Source organism: Heterostelium album, assembly GCF_000004825.1.
Source record: "Heterostelium album PN500 unplaced genomic scaffold PPL_contig26, whole genome shotgun sequence".
NCBI classification, from domain to species: domain Eukaryota; phylum Evosea; class Eumycetozoa; order Acytosteliales; family Acytosteliaceae; genus Heterostelium; species Heterostelium album.
The window spans coordinates 614098-633028 of NW_008805103.1; the positions used below are offsets into that span (position 1 = coordinate 614098).

Genomic DNA, 18931 nt, shown 5'->3' on the forward strand with positions numbered 1-18931 from the left:
CAAAAATAAAAATCATTAATGATATTTGCTGAATTACGCACTTATACGTTTTGAACACGACATTAAAGTGGGAAAATGATTAGAATGATAATAGTTTTGCTGTTCAAAAACATGGGGTATTTATCTAATTATTGTTTTTTCAAAAAAAAAAAAAAAAAAAAAAGGTTGTTTTATTTTTTGATGGTGTGAAATTTAACAACTGCAATCCTAATTGGTAATATTATTGATCTAATGTGAACTAATAAAAAAAGAGAGTCATTATTTTCATTTCAATAACAACAACAACTGAAATAAATCAATCATAAATCATTAACAATGCCACTTTTCGAAACAATAGCTATCGATTTAGAAAAACTAAGCTCTACTGCTGAGAAACATTGGGGTGTCACTGTTGGTGAATGCATCAAATCCAGTCAAAATCATACATATATTGCAACTGGAAAAGATGGTGAAAAGCTAATTTTACGTGCAACTCCAGACCCACAAAGACGTCGTATAGATTCTACCAGGTTGGAAGTTAAGCTGTTGGATTATCTTGCTGATAACGGACTCGAAGTATGTCCGGCTCTGAAGAGTAACATCACCAATGAGTCGCTTGTCGTAATGGATGATCCATGTGTAATTATATGTCTCTATAGATTCGCTAAAGGCGAGCCAGTTGTCTATACTGAATGGCGATGGTTGGAAAACAAAGAGATTGTAGTGGCGCTCGGCCAATGGTTTGGAAAGCTACATCAACTCACCCGGCGATTCCAAGTGGAAAATCCGGATCTAGCTAGTACCGCCAGACACTGGACAACCCTCCACGATTCGATACTCGCTAGCTACCAAGTGGATCCACTCGATCTTGCGGTGGAGAACGATTCTCAACACTTTGGAATCATACACGGCGACGTCAACCCGAGTAACTACTTCTGGCAACCCGATGTCAAGATGGTATCGATGTTCGATTGGGATCAGCTACAGAGTGGTTATCTTCTCTACGATTTGTCCGCACCGATCTGGGGTGTCGTTACACTCGAGCAACACGGATCGACAATGGGAGCAGCTCCAGAGAACGCCAGCGCCAAACAATATACACAATGGCTGCTAGAGGGATACGAACCAATTGAAGGACCAGTCGATAGAAAGCGTCTCGAACGTATGGTTACAATCAGACGTGAACTCTATGTTCGTTTCTGTAGTTCGGCTCTCAATGAACTCGCGCCAGAACACCCAATGGCTATATTCTGTAAAAAGATGACTGATTACTTTGCTAATGAGAAAAGTTTCAATTTAAATTTATTCTAAAAAAAAAATAAAATCAAAAAAATATATGAATATGAATATATGTAATTTATAAAAAAAAAAAAAGATTATCATCTTTTTTGAAATATTATTTTTATCTGACTGATCATGATAAATTCAAATCTAAAAATACTTTTTTGTGCAAACATGATTGAGATCCATTATTAGAAAAAAAAAAAAGTTTTTTGAAAACCAAAATTTGGACAAAACTATTTTTGCAAAACAAAAAAAAAAAAAAAAGATTATCATTATGTTAAAAAAGATGGTGTTGGTGCCAATACACTTTCCCCCTTTTTAATATTTTTTTTTTTAGAAAATCTCATCAATTTTTGATCAAAAATTATTAACGGTGTTATTGTTACTGCTAAAATTTTCTTAATTTTTAATTGTATTATTACATATACTATTACACAAAATCAATCAATCGTCAATCCTCATTTCTTAATTTCATAGTAAATACTAATTAATAGTTAAGTTTATATTTAGTCAATCAGCCAATCTATTTGTTGTATTTATTATTTATTTATTTCAAAAAAAAACAAAAAAAGTCTTTAAAATCATTATTTATTATTATTATGTATTTTGAGAAAAATATTATATATTCTTTTTTTATAGATTGTTGTTGTTGTAATCTTTTCTAAATATAGTATAAAATATTATTATTATTATTATAGTATTTAAATCGATTTAAATATAAAAATTTGGGGGAAACCATCAATCATATCATGGATCCATGGATTCGAATATTAGGATGGATAGAGTTTATTGTTGCACTATTGGTGCTGTGTGCGCTTGGTACAGTCATTTATATAATAGCTAAATATCGACATTTAGAATTCAATAGATATTGGATTGTCAGATCGATTATATGTGGGTCTGCATTCATTTGGATTGTAAGTCTGATCATTGATCATTAATCATTAATCATTATCAAACACATACACATTCACGAATCTTGAAGACTAATCAGATCAATATTATCTAGCTCGCTCTGTTACTTGGTAATCAATTTCTATGGTATTCAGATGGAGGACTTTTCGGTTCGAATCCACGTTACTATAAATATGTTTGTAGTCTACATCTATTCTTCACTGTCGGCAGCGCAGAACCATTGTTTTTTATTGTATTCTTATTTATTCTTAAATCAAAAACAAGGTATTATATACAATTAATTAAACTCTAGAAAATAAGCAATATTAACCAATCATCATCATCTTGTTGTTATTTTTTTAGTCCAAAGAGAAGTTCTTTGTATATAGATGATCCAAATTATTATGTTGTAAAACGATCGATATTAGTTACTATTCCGGTGGTAATTCTCCATATTGCAATTCTTATTATAGCTGCATCGGATGTAAAGAAACCATCCAATCAATTTTGGAATACCTACGATGATGAAGCCAATAAATGTGTAATACCAATCATATCGACTATAGTTTTCGCCATATTCTTTATAATCTTTTTGTTTTTCTTTGGTAAGTAAAGTAAACTTATAATAATAATAATAGTTCGAACCCTTTATTATATTAACAAAATCATCAAATCATCAAGTTTTAATATCAAGAAAATTCGCCAGATCATTAATGAATAAGAATCTACTCAGCAGAATCAAATTATCAGCATTATGCTTTATACTATTCTTACCATTGGAATTGGCAACTCGTATTTTAATATTTTTCTTGGATATAAAGGTAATACAAAATATATATATTAAAATATTTGGAAATGAACTTTAATTTTAACCTTATTATTTTTATTATAGCAAACACAAGCACTATATTATGCATTTTTCTTTGTAGATATTCTAGTGATAATTATTGCAGTTTCGGAATTTGTACTCTTCCCAATTCTCGATTCGATTGGATTCACAGTTTCACTGTCGAGCTTCAGTATCAGGGACTATAGAATCAACAGTCGAAACTATGAACACATCGACGAAAAGGATGTCATCTCTGTACATACTTCAAGACCAGATGAAATTCTCACACCCAAAGAACCAAAACCACAAATTACAACTCAACAAAAAATGGCACTAAAACAGAAGCTTCAACAACAAACAAATAACAACAACAATACCAGTGGTAATAATAATAGTAATGGAAATGATATAGAGATGGATAGATTAAAGAATAAGATATTCAATCGTGTCAAAGACACCGAAGATATTAACAATAATCCATCCTCACCGTTTTCATCGCCACTCACATCGTCGACCTCTAATAAATCACCACCTCCACTGTCTCTACTGTCAGGCTCACCAACAAACAACAACAACAACAATAGCAGCAACAATAACAATAACAACAACCTGTTACACCCACAACAACACCCAATCGGATCGGTATCATCTACATCATCGACATCGTCATCAGGTCACGAAAGAAAGAAATCAAGAAGATTCTCACTCGCTATCAACATCAAAAAGAAGACTCCATCGCCAACTGAATCGCCCATTCTCACACCAACATCTGTATCTCCAACATCTACCACCAGAATTCTACAACCAACACCAGTCGATGACTTTAAGAGTCAACTAATGAAGTATTCACACCAGAATCAAAGATTCTAATATAATATAAATCAAATAAAATAAATCAAAATAAAACAAAACAAAACAAAACCAAACACAATATAATTATTTCTTTAAAAAAAAAAAAAAAGAGGTTGATTGTACATTGATTATTATTATTATTTAGTTTTTTAAAAATAAATTTCTTTCTTTTTTTGTTTTTCATTTTTTTTTATTAATTCAATATATATTTATATATATTTATGTGTACTGTACAAAACTTACACTGCTTCAATGTAATTTTATTCCCTTGTTCTTTTTCAAAATTAGGGATATCATATTATTAATAATATTATTGTTGTTGTTGTTGTTTTTGGTTGATTAGTTAGTTGGTTAGTTGGTTAGTTGGTTAGTTGGTTAGTTGGTTTAAATTGGACTGTTGTTGTTGATGTTGATTTCTTTTCTTTACTTTTTAGTTGATGTGTTGGTATTGGTGATGGTGATGGTGCGTGTTTAACTTAAGCATAACTACAATTGATTTGGTTTGTTGGGTGTGGACATATACTGATTATACATTTCCATGTTTCTGCGCAAGATATCTTCACAAGGTCCAAGCAGTCTGTTAAATCTTTGACGATCCATCTCTACGCATTTGGTGGGTCCGACCGCTGTTACGGTGGCGGCACGAGGACGATCAGTCAAGAGTGCAATCTCACCGAAATAGTCTGAGCTATGCAGTCTCGATACTTCGACGCCGTTGGTTGTCACCTTGACCTCACCATCGACAATAATATAGAATTTATCACCTTGCTCGCCTTGTCGTACAATAATATCACCGTCTTGGAACGCACTAGGTTCCAGAGCGTCTGCCAAACTGACTCGCTCGTATTTATCCAAATGTCTGAGTATCGAAACCTTTTCCAAGAAATTCTCATACAGTTTTCTCTTCTTTATAGTTGTATCCATCAAAATTCTACGATAAGTCATTCTATCTATTGCCCATAGTCTAACATCTGTTCTTGCCTACAATTATAATCAATCAATCAATATTTAATACTCTTTAAACAAAAAACAACAACAACAATTAACTTACAATAACTGTTGCAGCTCTTGGACTTCCATAGATTAACGCTAACTCACCGAAACTACCACCTTCATATACATCCATCACGTGAAGTGGTGGTTGATTCTCCTTATTTACATAGATATCACAGATACCTTGATCGATGACATAAAAGTTGTCACCTTCGTCACCCTGTTTGATGATGACATCACCCTGTTTGTAGTGTACTTCAAACATAGCGGCAAACACTGAATTTCTTTCCTCTTCCTCTAGATGACTAAACATAATATTCTTTTTCAAAGCTTGATCTAGACGTTGTTGTGTCTCCTCTGATTTCGGTATAGTCGGAATGGCATTGACCGGTTGCTCACCGAGCGACTCACTACTGATAGCACCACGACGTTTACTAAGAATGTTTCCATGTTCATCCATCATCCTTGAGTTCGTCCTGATATTTGCCTTCTCTGTTGCTGTCTGATTAGAACCATTTGTCATTTTCATCCTTTTTCTTTATTATTTATTATATTATTGTAATATTGATTTGTTTGTTTATTTGTTTATTTGTAATATTGAAAATAAATATATATAAATAAATCTGTTATAATTAATTATTAAATGATTATTATTATTATTGTTTTATGATAAGAGAAGAAAAGATACAAATAGAGAGAGAATAGAATATATTAGTTATAATAATAAAAAATGAATTAAAATTGTATTGAATTTGATGATATAATATCTATAAAAATAATAAATAATAATAAATTAATGAACAAATTAATTTAAAATTAATTTAAATGAAAAAAAAGCAAAATAAGTGAAATTGTGTGTGTTTGTAAAAATAAATTAATAAATTGAGTGAGGGTGCAACTGAGGATAATTAATTTTTTTTTATTTATTACACAACAATAACAATGAGATTTATAAAGATTGATGATGATGATTTAGATAAAATTGTATATATTTGGTAATAGAAAAGAATGCGGAGTGAGTAAATTAATAAATTAGGAGTGAAGCTGATGTGTGCGATAATATTATGTGAGGGAAATGCAAAATTGTTACTACTATTTATGTGGTTTGTTGTTGTTGTGTTTAATGATATATATATATTTTATATATAATATATATTTGGTATAGAGTTTGTTTATTTTTAGTACAATTATAATGTGATGTGATATGATTGATATGCTATTACAATAGTAAGTAAATAATTTTATTTTATTTTAGTTTATACAAATATTTAGTTATACAATTGTTGTTAATTTTTTGTTTTAATAATAAAAAACTAACTAACTAATTAAACAAAATTTAAAGTTTGAAAGATAGATTTGTTTGATTAATGATGATGATTGTTTAAATAGATTGATAGGGTAGTGAGTGTTGTGTTGTGTTATGTCATTTAAATACATTTATTGGTAGTATGGAATGGCAATATTTATGAATAAAATAATATCGATTTAAAAGAAAACATTTAGGTGGGTTGTAGTGAAATATAAGGTGTTGGTTATTTCTTTTTCCAACTAAATATGTATTTGATTGTATCGATTGTACTATTATCACTACACCAAAAGGATAACAAGCAAACCAACAATCAAATAAAAAAGCAAACAATTTAATTGTTTTAACAGTAGCAATATAAAATGCGAATAAAATTTAATGTGCTTATTGATTTGTTGTTTGATGATGGTCTGTGACTGATTGGGTTGTTTGTATTGATTGACTGACTGACTGACTGATAGAATGACAAAGTCGTTACATATGTAAGTAAATACATATAATAAATCACTTTCGTTCTTTAAATATCAATATTAATTTGAAATGGACTGATGATGATTGATGGTTATAAATATTATCATGATAATATTTGTACTAGTACCTTTTTTTTATCAGCTTTATTTATAATGTCAAAAAGAAATAAAATGGTAGTATTACTTATATATACTCTACATGTAAAATATTAGAACAATCTATCTATCTATCGTCTTGTGTAAATATCTATTTCAAATCTAAATCGATTGTTATGTTAGGATGTTTGTTTGTGCTTTGTTAGATTTTACTTTTTTTTTTATTGTTTTTTTTTATAATGATAGAGAAATCATTAAATTGAAAGCAAGTAATAAACGTCAGATACGATTGTTATTGAAACTCCACCAACTAACAAGACACAACAAGGACAAAATAATCAAATCAGTCAGTAAATAAGTCAGACAGTCAACCAGTCAGTCAGTAAATAAGTCAATTTAGTCGAGTCAATTAATTCTTTTCATTTAATTAATTGAAAAAAAATCAAAACTACCATATATAAATCCATCCATCCATACATCCACACACCCAAAATTAATTATATATAACTACAGACATACAAATAGATAGGATTAACACCAAAAAACACAAAAGGTTGTAAAATTTACTTACGAGTAAAATGTGGTTTAAACTACAACTTTTTCACTTTACAATGTTGTTGTTGTTATTGTTGTCTGAATCAATATAATATTATTCCAAATAATAATAATAATAATAATAATAATAATAATAATAATATCTCTTTGGGAAAATGAAATCCAAATAAATAGAATTTACTATATTTATATAATGTCCTATTAAATCTATCTTATCTCTATTCTGTTTAGGTTTAATTGTTGACTATACTGACTGACTGACTGACTGATTAATTGTTTGATTGTTTGATTACTTGATTGATTGATTGAATCACTCACTCACTTCTGTTCTGATTGAAAATTAAGAAAATAATAATGTAATGTTATAATGAATATGAGATGATGATAATGTAGTAGTAGTAGTAGTATGATGATGATAATGATGATGATGATGGTAATGGTGATGGTGTATTTTTATTATTTTTATTATTTTTTATTTGGTGTGTGCGTGTGTATTTGATGTATCAAAATAATACAATTCTCACTCCCCTACCACTAAACATATCAATATAATATAATTAAAGAAATTGTATATTCTGTCTCGATCCTAGGATAGCATAGGTTAGGTAGAGATAATAAATGCACCCCTGTGTCTTACAAAACTAAACACGATTTTTTTTGATTTTACTTGTTCATTGGTTATTATAGATATTTATAAATTAAAAAAGAAAAAAAACACAATCACACAAACACTGGTGTTATTTTTATCTATTATTAAATTTACTTTTTTTCTATTTTTTTTTTTTTTTGATGATGATTGTTGTATGATTTATTTATTATATTATCTGTTATGTTCTGTTATGTTTTTTTGTAATTTAAATTTGTAAGTGTTTGGTTCAAGTTATCATAAATGGGTTGTTTGATTCGACACCACTTGTGATAAAATTAAAAAAAAAAAACAAAAAAAAACTTTTAAAATAATTTTTTCACAATAATTTCCTTTTTAAGTAAAAAGAGGAAACCGAGTAAATTTCGAACAACTAAATTCGAAAAAAGGCTCATATCTGCTATCTCTTTTTATAATGATAATCAATGTACATTACTATATTAGTTAACCCAAACACACTACTACGCCAATCCTATATTTAGAAATAAATAAAGATAGTTTATTTTAGTGTTATTAGAAAATTAATAATATTCTTTTGTTAGATGTTTCTACCAAATTATGATGTATCACTCTTTAGAGAGACCAGAGTTACAACTTCATCGCCACCTATACCCAAATAGGTGTTATCTCTTCTCACCAGGGTAAGTGGTTTCTAGGTTTTCAAATCTATCACCGTGCTGTCTTGTTGAACCTATAGGTAGCTTGGTTGTGCAGGCGGCTCTCTGTTTGATTATACAATCTATCATCACTCATATAGAATCCCGTACTTGGTATCTCTTCTTTTTCATCTTACGACTAATATATATTGATCCCACTTAGACAGGTAGAAAAGGGCTGTCAAGTCCTTCTGTTTAACAAACAGGCTTATCTGTTGTAATTAAGTCTTGGATAGCTTGTGGACATCATTTGTATATAGTTGCTTTTACATATGCATAGAGTAGTTCTTTGGTTTTTAGATCTATCTATTTTTTTAGACAAAAAAACAAAAAATCAAAAAAAAAATGAACTTAAAAAGACATCATCAACTCAGCTCAGTTTTAATATAAGTGTCAATTTTGCAAAATAAAATAAAAATAAATAAATAAAAAGAAACTCTTATCTTTTAATTTAATAACTTGAGTTTTAGATTTAGAATGAGTCTTTTTCACTTTTTTTTTTCAAATAACTACACACTAATTTTTCAAAATAAAAAAAGTGAAATAATGCAATAAATACAATCAGGCATTTCAAAAAACTTAAATATCCAAAAAATGTATCAAAAAAAAAAAAAATTTGTGGCAACGCACAAAACTGTTTCAAATTTTTTGATGAATTTGTTAGAAACTTAAAATAATGATCAAAATTTGAATATTTGAGCCATTGTAAAATCAAATTTGTAGAATAGTTTTTTATTTATTTTTGAAATATTTATATATATGTAGCTTTCCAGTTTAAAAAAATTACAAAAAAATTGAATTTCAACTTGTTTGTTTTAGTTTGGGGTAAAAACTAAAATTTAAAATTTAATATCTAGAAAATTCGAAAGATTAAATTTAATAATATTAGAAAAAATTTCAAAAATTTTAACAATCATTTATTCTATATCCAGATGGATACTCCACAGTCAGGATTATTACTTAGATTAGAAGAATCGAAAGAATTGTCACCGGATCAAATCCATCAGGCATCAAAAATTATTATATTTAATCGTCCAAATATAGATATTAATATATTTTTTTATATAGGATTGATCGCGAATCCCCATATCTTTAATCGACTAATTTTAGATATGATTAGCTATTATGGTTCAAATGAACCATTATCGAAGGATACTAATAGTTTACCACAAAGAGACCTTCCCATTAATTTTGATCCTGACCAAAAAGATCAATCCTCCTCAGAATCATCCTCAGACACCTCTACCCCACTTCCTAGATTATCAATTCCTTCGCCATTGCCGAACACAGTTATCTTCGACCCAAATTTAAGAAGCTTTTCAAACTCAGAAACGGTATTACTATTGGATCCGGAAGAAAGAAAAAAGAAGGATCAAATCAAGAAGAAAATCTCAACAAAACCCATTTTACATAGTAAATGGTTCATCATTCCAAGAGATTGGTATGAAGACTGGGAGTCCAATAAAAAGGAAGGAAAAGTTTTAAGAAAAATTCATAATAAACATCTCCTGAATCCTGGATCACTGCATCTTAAAGAGGACTACTATATGGATATAGTTGCTGTTCCTGAAGAAGTTTGGAAATACTTTTCGGAGGAGTTTGGATCTGATACGGAGATTAGAAGAATTGTAAGAGACTTTAATAATATTCCTCAAATTGATATGGAGAATCTTACTCTTAGTTTAAATTTTTATTTGGCTTCAAACCCAAATAAAATTCTCAATCTCTGTGTCTCTTATGATAATACAATATGGGAAATTAAAGAAGTAAGTAAAAAACTTTCAAATTTTTTTAAGAATAATATATTAATTTTTTATCAAAACAATACTTTTACTATTAACATCAGAGAGTATGTGATGAAATGTATCTAAGTCCATATAATTGTGACTTTTGGGGTGATCATCAAGGAAAGCCTTTTTCGAAGCTGGAGGACAAAAAAAAAGTTGAAAAAACTTTGTTAACTGAAGATCAAATGGTATATATTCAAATTAACTTTATATTAAAAATAAATTTCTAATTTCATTTTCCTATAGGTTCGCATAGTGGAGAAAAAGATAATCTCAACAAAGATAGATTTAAAACATTAAATTAATCAAAGGTTTAAACGTTGCATCACAGTTTTTATGAAACACAAAAAAAAAAAAAAAAAAACATTAACAACAATAAAAAGCATAAAATTTAATTTAATTTAAATCTCTAAATCTCAATGGAATGACCAATATCCTATCAGGTGAAATAATTGTTTTATTATAGTTTATTTTTGATATTAATTTGATACAGTGAATTGAGATTTAATTTCTTTGGTGATAAGTTGTGAAAGAGTGGCATCTGATGATTTTACATCGAAACATGCAACACCGTCACGATCCTTACATAACATTGCAATGTGGTGTTGTTGAACGGTCTTTGCATAGAAGGAAATGGTTGAACCGGATGGATGGATTTGAACAACTTCAAATTGAAGACGTTCACGAAGTCCATCGATGCACGACTGCGAGGTGACTCCTGCTACCTTGACACTGGACAGTGGCATCTGACCAGAGTTTTGTAGAATATCGGCAAACTTGTCTTTGGTCAATCGGTGTCCGACAATAAAGAAATTGATGGGTGTAGCGACTTCAAAGCCAACGGTGACGTCCGGTGACGACGATGGAGTGGCAGACAACGAGAATTGAATTGGGTTTTGTGCGGCAGCCAAGATATTCTCGGATTTGAAGAGTTGTGTTATGGTTGTCGATGATCCAGATTCAATGATACCAATGTCATGAACTTCTTCACCACCAACCAGCGAGAGGGTGTTTTCGGCTGGCTTGACGCTGAGCTTGACATCGGAGAGATCTTCATCACTCTTGTTTTGAATTTTCATTGTCAATTTCAGTTGATCCGGTGTTGCGGTGGCATCGACAACACGAAGGTCATAAGTGACATTGAAGAATTCATTCTCTGCCAAATTGGAAACCGCTACGAATACCAATGGTTTCTTAACAACAACTGGAGCTGGAGCAGCCGCTGTTGATTTCTTTGACGATGATGATTGTTCTCCTTTCTTTGATGACTTCTTTGTCTTTCCGGCTCCAGTGATCTCTGGACTGGCGAGCTCAGTGTAGTTTGGTGATTGTTGTCCGACTTTGGGTGATGATTTTCTTGAAGCGGCAGCAGCCTTTGCACGCTCAGCAGCTTCACGATCACGAATAATATCGGTACGATGTCTGTTGGAGTACAATACTTCGTTGGCGCCAAGTGGTTCATCTAAATTGATGGCACTGAGCGCGTCGGATTTGGTATTCTTGGAACGACGCTCGTCTTCACTATCCGATTCTTTGGCTCCCTCTGGCATCTCTGTGGTTGTGTCGATAGCAATGTTCTTCTTCAACTTGGATGGCTTCTTCTTTTCGAGTGAGTCGAAACGACCACCGACAATTACTGGACCCATGTTTTCTGGAAGTTTGGCAACTGGAATATGAGTTGGTTCGTCACCAAGATCCAAATGTTGTTGTTGTTGTTGCTTGCCACGATTACCGAGCATATATGGATTGTTTGCTTGCTTTTTCAATCTCTCTTCCTTTTGACGTGCCAACTCCTCTTTGGTTGGCTGACGAGTGTGTTCCTCGTCTGACTCTTCATTGTACTTTCCAAAGATTTCACTGTCGGATTCGTCAGACTCTTCGAGTTCCTGAAGTTTTGGATCGTTGATCCAGGCGTCCAAGTCCAATCCTTCGGGGACTGGCACCTTCTTTTGTGCTTTTGGTGCAACGGGGTTGAGTGCCTCTGTGAAAAGACCGACCAACTCGCTGGCGATGTTTGTTCCTTGATCCTTGCTAGTCGAGTAGAACTTGATAATCTCATTGACAAGACATGCACGTTCCTGGACATCGATGTGAATCGACTGGGTAAAGAGTGGCAAACGATCTTTGAGAACGGTGAGACACTCGTCGATTGTCTCTGTCGAGATCTGCTCCAACTCGACGGGCGAAGTCTGTTCGTCGAGATCCAAGTTCTCTGGTTGCTCGCCGTTGGCGCTGGCACAGGCATGAGCAAACACCTTCAAGATGTTCTGCATGTAGACCGACTGAATGTGAGCGGGCAAGATGGAAACTCTTGGCTGAAGGAATGCCTCGAGCGATTGGAGTGGCTGGTTGAGGTAACCGCTAAACTCACCGACGATCCAGGCGGCAGCATAGAGAACCTCGCAGATTCCATTCTCCTTTGGATTGGACATCAACTTTGGATTCTTTAACAAGTTGATCATAGCACGTGCACTGTATGCTCTCACCACCTTGACACGAATGACAACGTCCAACAGCTGCGAAGCAATCAGCTTGCCGTGGACAGTCTCGTGGATCTCTGAGAGACGAGTCAGGACATTGATATACCACTCGAAATCCGTGATATATTGATAGGTTCCGAGTGAGCAGAGTTCGATGATCTTCTCGAGAATCTTCTCCTTGTAGGCGCCCTCGGCAAGATCGATGTGTTGCAACAACTTCAAGACGATCTCGTGGATGTTCTTCTTGTTGACCATACCGGTGAGCAAGTCGAGTGCACGTGTACGAATAGAGATATCTTCGTCGTCCAAACAATTGAGTACGAGTTCACGATGCTCGGAAACAGCCTTGGGATGAATCTTCATGATGTTGCTGAGCGCGAGCAGACCGAGATACTTTAGATTCTGGTCGTGATGCTCGATCAGCGTACGCAACTTGGAGATACACAGCTTCATCAGTGGGATATTATCGCTGATACCGATGATACAAGTTTGGATACACTCGAACAGTAGCGACATTGACGAGGAGGTGTTGATGATGTTGGTGAGCGGGTCGACCAACTTCTTGGCGAGTCTGGGCTCGAGCGGGGTGAGCGCGCCAAACAACTTGACGATCTTGATGAACATCCAGTAGTTGGTTGTACTGTTGGTGAGGATCTTAAAGAGTACGGGTGCCAGTGTCAAGTAGTTCTTTGGATTCTTACGGGCGAGTTCGCAGATGACGTTGACCGCGCAGGAGACGACGGACGGCTCGGGATCCTCGAGCTTCTCCTTCAGCTTTGGGAATGCTGGACGCAGCGAATCTGGATAGCGCAAGAAGATCTTGTACATCACGGTGATAGTACGCTTGAGGATATGTGTCTTCTGGGTGGATAGCAGCGACACCAAGTCGTTGGCGAGGTCACGCGCCAAGTCCGGTGTGCAGATGTTCGACAAGCAATTCAACGCTAGATACGCTTCGTATTGATTCGAGAGGAAATCCTTACGAATCTGATTGGTTGCCAGCGTAATCACCTCGGTTCCCTCATTGAAACTCTGACTGGCGGCCAAGTAACCGACACGCTTCGACGAGAACTTGGTGGCACTCATCACCTCGACAATATTGAATGCCGCCCAACTAATATCATATCCCAACATTGAAATCTAAAGATTCAATTCAATTCAATCAACATCGTTATTAATTATTGATTCGTCATTATATCTTTATAAACACACATTTCCCAACAACAACAACAACAACAACTTACATAAGTTAACTTTTGAACAGCCAATGTTTTCTTTGAGATATCACCTTTCAACTCCATTTTAATCTCTTGAATACATTGATTAATGAACTTCTCTTCATTCTTCTTATGATTTCTAATACCTCTTACGAGGTCTGCCAATGTTCTTTCAAACATATCTATATTGACTATCTATCCTAACTATCTATAATCCTCTTTATTTTTCTTTATCTATCTATTGTTTAATTGTTTATGTATAATATAAATATTCAATGTTGTTGTTGTTATGCTTAATAAATTTAATCTATAAACGATATCATTCAATATAAAAAAAAATAACAAAGTAAAATGTTGCAACTTGGCTTTATGAAAATTGCTCTGCTTTTTTCATTTCAAAAATTTTTTTAAAGTATTTTTTTTTTTTTTTCGCAAAATCAAAGAATTAAAGTAGTGAGGTAATTACTTTCCTTGTATCTCTAATACATTATCAATAAATAATATAATTCAAAAAGAGAACAAAGGAATAAATTATGAATAAATTTGGTAAAATTTTTTTTTTTTATTTGTTTTTAAAAAAAATAGTGATTAAAAAATACAACATTGCATTGTTTCTATATTTATTTTTTAAAGATTTCTCATATTCATGAAAATAATTATTGAAACAAGTATATAAAATTAGTTATTTATAATACAGAAAAAAGTATTTTGTTATGCATAAAAAAAGATATTTTTAAAAAAAAAAAAAATAATATTAAAAATAACCAGTATTCACTTACAATTTGACGTGTCACCCACATGGAATTTATTTTTGCGTTCCATTTTATTTTTCATGGTTTAAAAGTGTTCCATTGGAATGTTGTTTTCCGTTAGATGACTCAGCTGTAAAAGATTTAAATCAATCAAACACACCACTCTCATTTATTTATAAAATTAGATTGATATATTTTTATATATTGTTATAATAATAATAATAATAGTAGTAATTGTTTAATAATAACAAAGTCATGGCACAACAAAATAATAATAATGATGGTGAGAAAGATTTAAAGAGTGTTGGTGAAAATGTTAGGGTTGGTGATGGTGGTAGTAGATGGACAACATGGTTGTCACCATGGTTGGCATTGATTGCATCGTCCTGTTGTATCATTCAGTTGGTATTGAATGTGTTCTCGGTGTCGTGTGCAGGCTTTGCCATTCTCAATCCATACCGATCGGTATTCACTGCACTCACTGTGTGCTCGATCGCCTACAACTTCTACAGATTCGGATTGACCCGACAAACAATGATAACTCTCACCATCTCGCTACTACTCTGTTCGAGCAATGAGATCGTACAAATTGTAAACGAAGGAAAACTAGATTATATTGTATATACATTTACAAACACCTATAACAATAACAAAAATAACTTTTTTATAAATATAAATAATATAAATACAAACAACAACAACAACGACAACAACAATAACAATAACAATCAAGCAACTTGTACAACATATAAAATAGAGATCGATGGAATTGGTTGTATGTCTTGTGCCAATAGAATTAAAAATACACTGGATGCATATCCTGCTGTGGCAAAGGCACTCGTTTACTTGGAGAATGCAACTGCTATCGTATCGATAACAAAATCAAACAATAACAATAACAACAATAATAATAATAATAATAATAACGACTATTCATATTCATTGGAACAACTTATCAATAATATAGATAGAAAATATACTGCAAAGGTAACGGGTAAATGGTAGATTATAAATGAAATCAATTCAATCTGCTTTAACAACAACAGCAACAACAACAACAACAACAAACTTAACAACAACTTCAACAAGATATTAATAATAATAGTAATAAAAAAGATAGTGTTAGCTCACTAAAGAATCCTCTCCTTTTTCCTCTTCTTTTTCCTCCTCCTCTTCAAAATTAATCACATTTGCACTTGACAAACAGATAACTTGAAATGTTAGGCCTCTTTATCAAGTGATATTTTATCACTAGATTCATTATAATATAGATATCCAATATGTATATAATTTGTAAGTTTTTTGGTTTTTGTTTGTTTGTTCTTCATGTTACAATAACCAAACAGTTGTTTGGAGATCAGTTTAATTGCTTGAAGATCACTGATATCTATATTTGAATCCCTTATAATTCTACTACTCCACTACCGATCGCTTTAAGTCGACAATGAATTGGCTTTCACCTGAAACATAGCGACGATACAGAACGGATCGGAATATAAGATGAAAAACAATCGATTTTATTATGATTTAAATGAAATAAAACAATTTTTAAATATTTAATTTTTAAATCTCATTATCTATTTATTTGTAAAGTTATGAATATATCAATTCAACAACGTTGTAAACTTTTCAAGAGACAAGAAACTTCTTGGTATTGTTCCACAAGCTACTTGACAGACCGGGATATATCTTGTTCATTCGGTCTATGAATCGATCTTCCACACAGTATTTGCACGTGCAAAATTACTATTTTCAGAGTGAATCTGATACGATATTATTGAAATGAGGTCAAAATCCTTTAAAAAGTTGATGTTGTAAAGACTATTATAAAATTGTAAATGATTTTATATTTTTTTTTTAAAAAACAACTTATCAATAATACTAACCCATCTTTTTTTTTAAGTTTAACTGTAATAAACCTTCAAAAAAAAATATATAAATATGAATTTTGTTAAATTGATATTAATAACTTAAATAAATTGATAAATAAGATTATCACATTGTGGAATTATATTGTTGTTTCTTGCAAATTGAAATCTTAAATGGCGAAATAAAAAATATTTTAAAATTAAGAAGTAGATTGTTATCAATAAATAAATAAATATAAATTTTGTTTACTTTTTAAAAATCATTTAAATTTAAAAGATTTCTTTTGTTTTAACAAAATAATGGTGAAGTTTTTTTGTATTGACAAATAATCGGTATCGCTCAAGATTATTTGTCCATCAAAAAAACTTTTATATTGATGATTGCTAATAATAAAAGAAATCAAAAAATATTTTGTTATATGATGAAGTACTTCAATTATTTTGCATCTTCAGTCTTTTCTTTCATTTCAAACTCTCCATAATCGCTAAAGTCACAGTTTGAATTAATATCAGGATAGCTAGTTACATCGTTCCTGTGTTGAACAATATATCTTTATTTATTTAATTTTATTTAATTCTTTTTTATTATTTATTTATTTAATTAATTTTAATTCTTTTTTTTTTTTAAAAACTTTCATATTTTTGAATTCGATTAAATAATTTGCATGGCTGATCGTTGTAAAAGCAAAGATCTTTGCAACTATTTTTTTCTATTTTTTTATTTTTTGGCCAAAAAAACGTCTAAAAAAAAATAAACAAATAATTGTTTTTAATAAAATTTTAAATTCAAACGACGATTACTGCTTGCCTATTATTTTGAAACACATTTTTTAGTTTTGTTATTTTCATCTTTCGAAATTATTATATATTTTCCATACATACTCAAGTTATCTCTTTGTTGTCTGTATACCAATATATAAACAAATTTTATTTACATATATAAATTATATTTTTATATAAACAACTACACACACATATATAATAATGTCTTTCAGAGGAGGTCGTGGTAGAGGTGGATCGCGTGGTGGTGGTGGCGGTGGTGGTTTCAGAGGTGGTCGTGGTGGATCACGTACCGGTGGTGGTGGCGGTGGTGGTGGTTGCTTCAAGTGCGGTAAGCCAGGTCATATGTCGAGAGAGTGCACTCAGGGCGGTGGTTCCGATCGTGGTGGTAACAACTGTTTCAACTGCGGTAAGCCAGGTCATATCTCGAGAGAGTGTCCCGACGGTGCTGCCGGTGCCGGTAACACTGGATCGTGTTACAACTGCGGTAACACCGGTCACATCTCGAGAGAGTGTCCAAACAAGTCAGAGAGAAACGACCGTAGCGGTGGAGACCGTGCCTGTTTCAACTGCGGTAAGACCGGTCACATGTCGAGAGATTGCACTCAGGGTGGATCGTCTGCCGGTTGCTTCAAGTGCGGTAAGACCGGACATATCTCAAGAGACTGTACCGAGTCTGGTGGATCCGATCGTGGTCACGGTGGAGACAAGAAGTGTTTCAAGTGCAACCAAACCGGTCATATTTCAAGAGACTGTCCAAACTCTGACAGTCAAGGTCCATCATGTTTCAACTGCGGTGAATCCGGACACAAGTCAAGAGAATGCACAAAGTAAATATCAATTAAATTTAATTAACAATTAAATATGTATATGTATATTAACTAATTTATTCTTTTCTTCTTTTTTTCTCTTTTTTTTTTTTTTTTAATTATTTATTATTTCTCTACAGATCCAAGAATGATAATAACAAGAATGCTAGAGATGAAGAATCAGAAGAGCCAGAACGTCCATCAAAGAAGCAAAAGCAACCAGAGTCAGAAGAAGAGAAGAGTGACCAAGAATCAGAGTCAGAAGAAGACGACGAATAAGCAATCAAAAGTAATTGGGTAGATTACTTCTTTTATTAAATTATTTTTCAAAAAAAAACAACTGTTGACAGCATCTAAATTGGTCAAGTGTGTGTAGTTGACAATTGTAGATGGCTGAAGTAATATGCGTGTGTTGGTGATAGAGATGTAAAGAGAGAGAAAGAGAGAGATTAGAGCGAGAGTAGAGAGAGTAGAGAGAGTAGAGAGAGTAGAGAGAGAGAGTAGAGAGAATTGGTAGAGAAGAATAGAAAGTTTGGCGACTGTAGTTGTTATGGCGTAGGTCGGTCAGGCGGTGATGGTGATGGTAACGGTTTAGTAGTAGCGGCACAAATCAAGATGTTGGTCGGCGGTCGGTCGGTCGGTGTATTGGTGATGTGGTGTGTACGGCAAATTGATTTG

General features: G+C 32.3%; 6 protein-coding genes across 6 annotated transcripts; 4 read left to right on the top strand and 2 right to left on the bottom strand.

The window, feature by feature from the left end:
- Positions 1 to 315: 315 nt before the first annotated feature.
- On the top strand, positions 316 to 3856 carry PPL_11963 (phosphotransferase enzyme family protein; the record flags this gene model as incomplete). The annotated part of the gene is made up of 6 exons (XM_020582709.1): positions 316 to 1180; positions 2104 to 2180; positions 2273 to 2442; positions 2521 to 2698; positions 2796 to 2978; positions 3050 to 3856. 6 exons carry the CDS (start codon positions 316 to 318, stop codon positions 3854 to 3856), a joined length of 2280 nt encoding a protein of 759 aa, XP_020427063.1.
- Positions 3857 to 4098: 242 nt separating this feature from the next.
- pkaR (cyclic nucleotide-binding domain-containing protein) lies at positions 4099 to 5354 on the bottom strand (the record flags this gene model as incomplete). The annotated part of the gene is made up of 3 exons (XM_020582710.1): positions 4099 to 4111; positions 4362 to 4819; positions 4890 to 5354. The coding sequence occupies 3 exons, from the start codon at positions 5352 to 5354 to the stop codon at positions 4099 to 4101; spliced, it is 936 nt and encodes a 311-aa protein (XP_020427064.1).
- Positions 5355 to 5773: 419 nt separating this feature from the next.
- On the top strand, positions 5774 to 10647 carry PPL_11965 (DUSP domain-containing protein; the record flags this gene model as incomplete). Its single annotated transcript, XM_020582711.1, has 8 exons — positions 5774 to 5815; positions 6087 to 6116; positions 6229 to 6277; positions 6821 to 6893; positions 6950 to 6972; positions 9629 to 10326; positions 10407 to 10535; positions 10594 to 10647. 8 exons carry the CDS (start codon positions 5774 to 5776, stop codon positions 10645 to 10647), a joined length of 1098 nt encoding a protein of 365 aa, XP_020427065.1.
- A 179-nt stretch (positions 10648 to 10826) lies between these two features.
- ap3d1 (delta adaptin) lies at positions 10827 to 14866 on the bottom strand (the record flags this gene model as incomplete). Its single annotated transcript, XM_020582712.1, has 3 exons — positions 10827 to 13967; positions 14072 to 14226; positions 14824 to 14866. 3 exons carry the CDS (start codon positions 14864 to 14866, stop codon positions 10827 to 10829), a joined length of 3339 nt encoding a protein of 1112 aa, XP_020427066.1.
- Positions 14867 to 15051: 185 nt separating this feature from the next.
- PPL_11967 (heavy-metal-associated domain-containing protein) lies at positions 15052 to 16505 on the top strand (the record flags this gene model as incomplete). Its single annotated transcript, XM_020582713.1, has 2 exons — positions 15052 to 15790; positions 16390 to 16505. 2 exons carry the CDS (start codon positions 15052 to 15054, stop codon positions 16503 to 16505), a joined length of 855 nt encoding a protein of 284 aa, XP_020427067.1.
- Positions 16506 to 17648: 1143 nt separating this feature from the next.
- On the top strand, positions 17649 to 18532 carry PPL_11968 (uncharacterized protein; the record flags this gene model as incomplete). Its single annotated transcript, XM_020582714.1, has 2 exons — positions 17649 to 18274; positions 18394 to 18532. 2 exons carry the CDS (start codon positions 17649 to 17651, stop codon positions 18530 to 18532), a joined length of 765 nt encoding a protein of 254 aa, XP_020427068.1.
- Between the last annotated feature and the right edge of the window lie 399 nt (positions 18533 to 18931).